The sequence below is a fragment of the Strix aluco genome, chromosome 7, assembly GCF_031877795.1.
Source record: "Strix aluco isolate bStrAlu1 chromosome 7, bStrAlu1.hap1, whole genome shotgun sequence".
Lineage (NCBI taxonomy): Eukaryota > Metazoa > Chordata > Aves > Strigiformes > Strigidae > Strix > Strix aluco.
Genome location: NC_133937.1, coordinates 34,972,704 through 34,976,683, shown reverse-complemented (window position 1 = coordinate 34,976,683; position 3,980 = coordinate 34,972,704). Strand labels below are relative to the sequence as shown.

Genomic DNA, 3,980 nt, shown 5'->3' with positions numbered 1-3,980 from the left:
TCAAAAAGGACCCCAGACAGATTTTCTTCGATCCTTCTTGCTTGTGTGTCCAGTAACAGTCAACTGCATCAAAATGTAGATACTGATCTTCAAACTTCCACAAGGAGGTAACAAAAGTACAGAAGAAAACTCTTCCCATAACATCAGACTTGAGCTTGACTCTAACGTGTGGTGGTTACAGATTGAACCTGTGGCAAAACCAAACACCTCTAAGGTCTAACAGTTTAGGAGAGCCCGCAGTGCACGCCCCACAGAATGGGAGACCCTACCCAAATGATGCTTCGCAGGAGGGGAGGGCAGCTGCCACAAAGTGGTATTTAACACAAGCCCCACTGCATTTGGAAATTAGACCCAACACTATCTTTGGAGCCATCTGAGGAAGATTTAAGCAGACACTTCCACACAAAATGAGTTTCTCCCTAATTGCTGCAGCTGTGAGTCAACAGCAGTGACAAATAACAAACCCCAGGCTCTCCTCCCCAGCCCACCCTGCACAAGTTTTGGCTCCATCCTCACCTGCCCTGCTCTCCCCCTCTCTTGCCCCTACCTCCCACCCTGTCAGGCAGCTGATGGAAAGGAATCCACCCAAGCACACATCACCCCTCACTCTCCTAGCTCCCTTTTTCTGTCAGGACCCATCTCCTCTCTCATCCTCCTGGCCATGCCCCAGCAGTTCTGCACAAGGCTCTCTTCACCTCCCTGTTTTTGGCAGGGCCACCCTCGCAGACCGAGCACCCATCTGCATTCCAGGCATCGGTAAAGCCATCTACATCTCTGCCCAGAGAGCCTGGGCACCTGCCTTTCGGCCCCGGAGGACTCCAAGGCGAACTACAGCCCTGCTGCTGCTCCTCATCCTGCCTCTGAGTCACATTTCTTGAGACTTAGAAGCAACATAGCCCTGATACTTGGTACCAAAGCACTGCCATCACCTGGGGTCCAGGTCTTCAGCATCAACAGTACCTTTTGTATAGTCTATGTAGTGTTAAGGATTATTTGTTAACCATACGGGTAGATCCCTCCCACCTTGCAATGAGTTAAAGCCACGTTCTCTCAACTCTTGAAAATACGTCACCTCTCTTTCACGGTTCTACGGTCACAGCTTTCTGCTTTGTCCAGGTCTCTTCTCTCCAGACTCCCATCACCTCCCCATTCTCCACCACAAACACAACCTGCATCAAAGCTTATTCTCTGCCATAGTTCTGCCTCTCCTCCAGCAGAAAAGGCTCAGTTTGCACCTCCATCCAGACTCATTACATTTTCAAACATGCACTTTCTCCTCTCAGACCCTCCCTAAAGCCGCGTTATCAGACACGGGGACCTGAGAGATCAGCGCTGTCCACGCTCACCAGTGGAACGGTTCAAGGGAGACGGTGGGGCACAGCCCTGCTCTCCCCCCGTGCAGGGTGGGATGCTGCGATTTCGGGGAGGAGGCGTTAATTCCCGAGCGAGTAACCGAATGAGGTTTGATGACGATTTGCTTCCCGCTGTGAAGAGCAGCAAAGAAAATTGCTCGGATGTTTACTGAAGAGTGTTGTACCCTAATTAAACACCTTGCTACTAACAGGCAAGACGACAGCTCTGCCGCCCGGCCCCGCCCCGGGGCAGCACCAGGCTGGAGGGCTCAGCCGGGCCCCCCGACGGCACGGAGCCGTTCGAGGCGCGGCTGCGGCCGCTCCCCCCTCCCCGCAAGCGGCCGGGGACCCCCGCCAACCCCTCCCCGACCCCCCTCCCCGCTCGGTCCGTGCTTTAACCCCTCCCTCTCCTCCCAGTTAGATCTCGCCGTAAATCCGTTTCCGTAAAAATCACATATATATATATTTTGGTTTTTTCTTACAATAAACAAATACAGTGCATCTAAGCTGCGCAATTCCCGCGGCCCGGCGCCGGGCTCCGCGCGGGCCAGCGCGCACCAGACGCCACGGGCAGCACGGCACCGGCCCGGCGCTCCCGCTCGCCAGTCTCCACCTTTCATATATTAACGTGTGAAAAGAACAAACCAGCCATCTGCTTCAAAGACAAAAAAAAAAAAAACCAAAACAAACAAAACGAACCAACCCCAAAAGACCCCGAGGGGAAGCGGCCAGGGCCGCCGCCGGGGTCCCGGCGCCTAACGGCCCTTCTTCCCCAGGGCGGTCCGGGCGTGTTTGAGCTGTTTGGCCGCCTGCATTTTGGAGAGGGGACAGTACTTGATGGTGTGGGCATTGTCGCCGCTGGCACCGCAGAGGGGACAGGTGTAGCGCCGCAGCACCGGGCAGAGGACGCGGCCGTCGGGTCCCTTGAGGATGTGGGTGGTGTAGAGGGCCACGGCCTCCTTGTTGTTCCGGCAGAAGACGCAGACCTGCAGCTCGGGTTTGAGGAGGCGGGAGGCGGCCCGCGGGTGGGTCGGCAGCCGCCCCGCCACCACCACGCCGCCCCAGGCGTGCGGGGAGCCCTCCCGGCCCGGGTGCTCCCCCGAGCAATCGAAGACCACGGCGGCGGGGCCGCCGCGCCCGGGGAAGGGGCTGAAGTCGGCGAAGCGCTCCTCCAGCAGCCCCTCGCCGTGGTGGTGGTGATGGTGGTGGTGGTGATGCCCGCACAGGTCCAGGTCGTGCAAGTCCAGCGCGCCCTCGAAGTACGGCCCCGCCGCCTCTTCCTCCTCCTCCTCTTCCTCCTCCTCCTCCTCGGCCGGCGGCACAGCCGCCGCCACCACCACCGAGGGAGGCTCGGCGCCGAAGCCCTTGCCGGGGCGCACCGCCTTGGTGATGAGCGTGGCCAGCCCCAGGTAATCGTTCCAGGAGTTGAAGACGTTCCCGCAGGCGCTGTGACTCCGGCCGCCGTAGCGGGGGCCCGGCAGGCGCTCCACGGGCGGGAGGTGCCGGTGCTGCTCCACTTTGCCGCCGGGGAAAGCCTCCATGGGGGTGCAGCCGCCCGGGAGCGCCCGCTCCCCCGAGCGCGCTGCGGTGCGGGGCTGAGCTGGGCGCTCGTCCGCCCCCCGGGCCGCAGCTCCGCACCGCCCGCGCCCGCCGGCCGCTTGTGGGAGCGCGCGGCGCCGCGCCGCGCCTCAAATAGGGGGCGGTGGCGGAGGGGCGAGGGGGCGGGCGCATCGTTCCCATTGGCCGCCGGCCACAGCCCCTTCCCGCTCATTGACTGTCGGGCAGGAGGGGCGGGGCGGGGCGGGGCGCGCCGGCGGCGCAGGTGTGGCGGCACGTGCGGGCGGGGCGGGGCCGGCTGAGGGGCGGGGCCAGGCGGGGCGGGGACCCCGCGGAGCCTCCGCGGAAACTCCGCGGACCGCCGCCCCCCCCCCGCAGGGTCGGGGTTCGGCTGGGGAACGGGAGCACCGCGGGGCGGACCGAGCGGTCCGTGTGGGCCGGATCCCGCACAGCCCGGGCCCGCCGCGGGCGGGGGGAGCGGTGCCGCTCGGAGCGGGAAGGGCGCCGGCACCGGCAGGGACGGGTCTTCTCCCTCCCCGCAGAGCCATGAGAGAGTAAAACACGTTTGGTAACGCACAGCCCAAACTGGAAAGCAATTATATCCTGGTAAGCTCATTCAGGGCAACAGATGCCTTCCCATAGTGCTGGCAAGCTGTATGGGGCAGAGGGTGTCTCTTCTCTAGACCCCTCTTAATCAGTGGGTTTGACTGTTATTACCTAAAGCTGATAAAAATTTTGTATCGGGTCTCAGATGAGGTGCTGGTGCTCGGTCTGGTAGATTCAGCCCAAAAAAGAGCGGGGGCTGACCGACGCCATGGCTGTGGGCGCGTTGTGCGCAGTGGGTGCACGCGGAGGGGGTGGCACGAGGGGCCCGGACAGCGGGGTGGGTGCAGTGTCCCGCAGCACCCACCTGTCCAGCCTGACGGGTCCAGGTTTGGGTGGCCCAGCTCTCGCCCCTCTGAGCGGAGCAGCCGCCGCGCTGGTGGATGTGGGGCCGTGGTGGGGAAACATGAGTCCCCTTTCCTGCCTCTGATGATTCCCATCTGGCCTGGCCCCCCAGAATCCAGATCC

The 3,980-nt window shown here is 62.1% G+C and overlaps 1 protein-coding gene across 1 annotated transcript; it reads right to left on the bottom strand.

Annotated features, from left to right (window-relative positions):
• Positions 1 to 1,790: 1,790 nt before the first annotated feature.
• NANOS1 (nanos C2HC-type zinc finger 1) lies at positions 1,791 to 2,999 on the bottom strand. The gene has a single exon (XM_074830092.1). The coding sequence runs from the start codon at positions 2,891 to 2,893 to the stop codon at positions 2,108 to 2,110; it is 786 nt and encodes a 261-aa protein (XP_074686193.1). The 5' UTR covers positions 2,894 to 2,999; the 3' UTR covers positions 1,791 to 2,107.
• Positions 3,000 to 3,980: the final 981 nt, after the last annotated feature.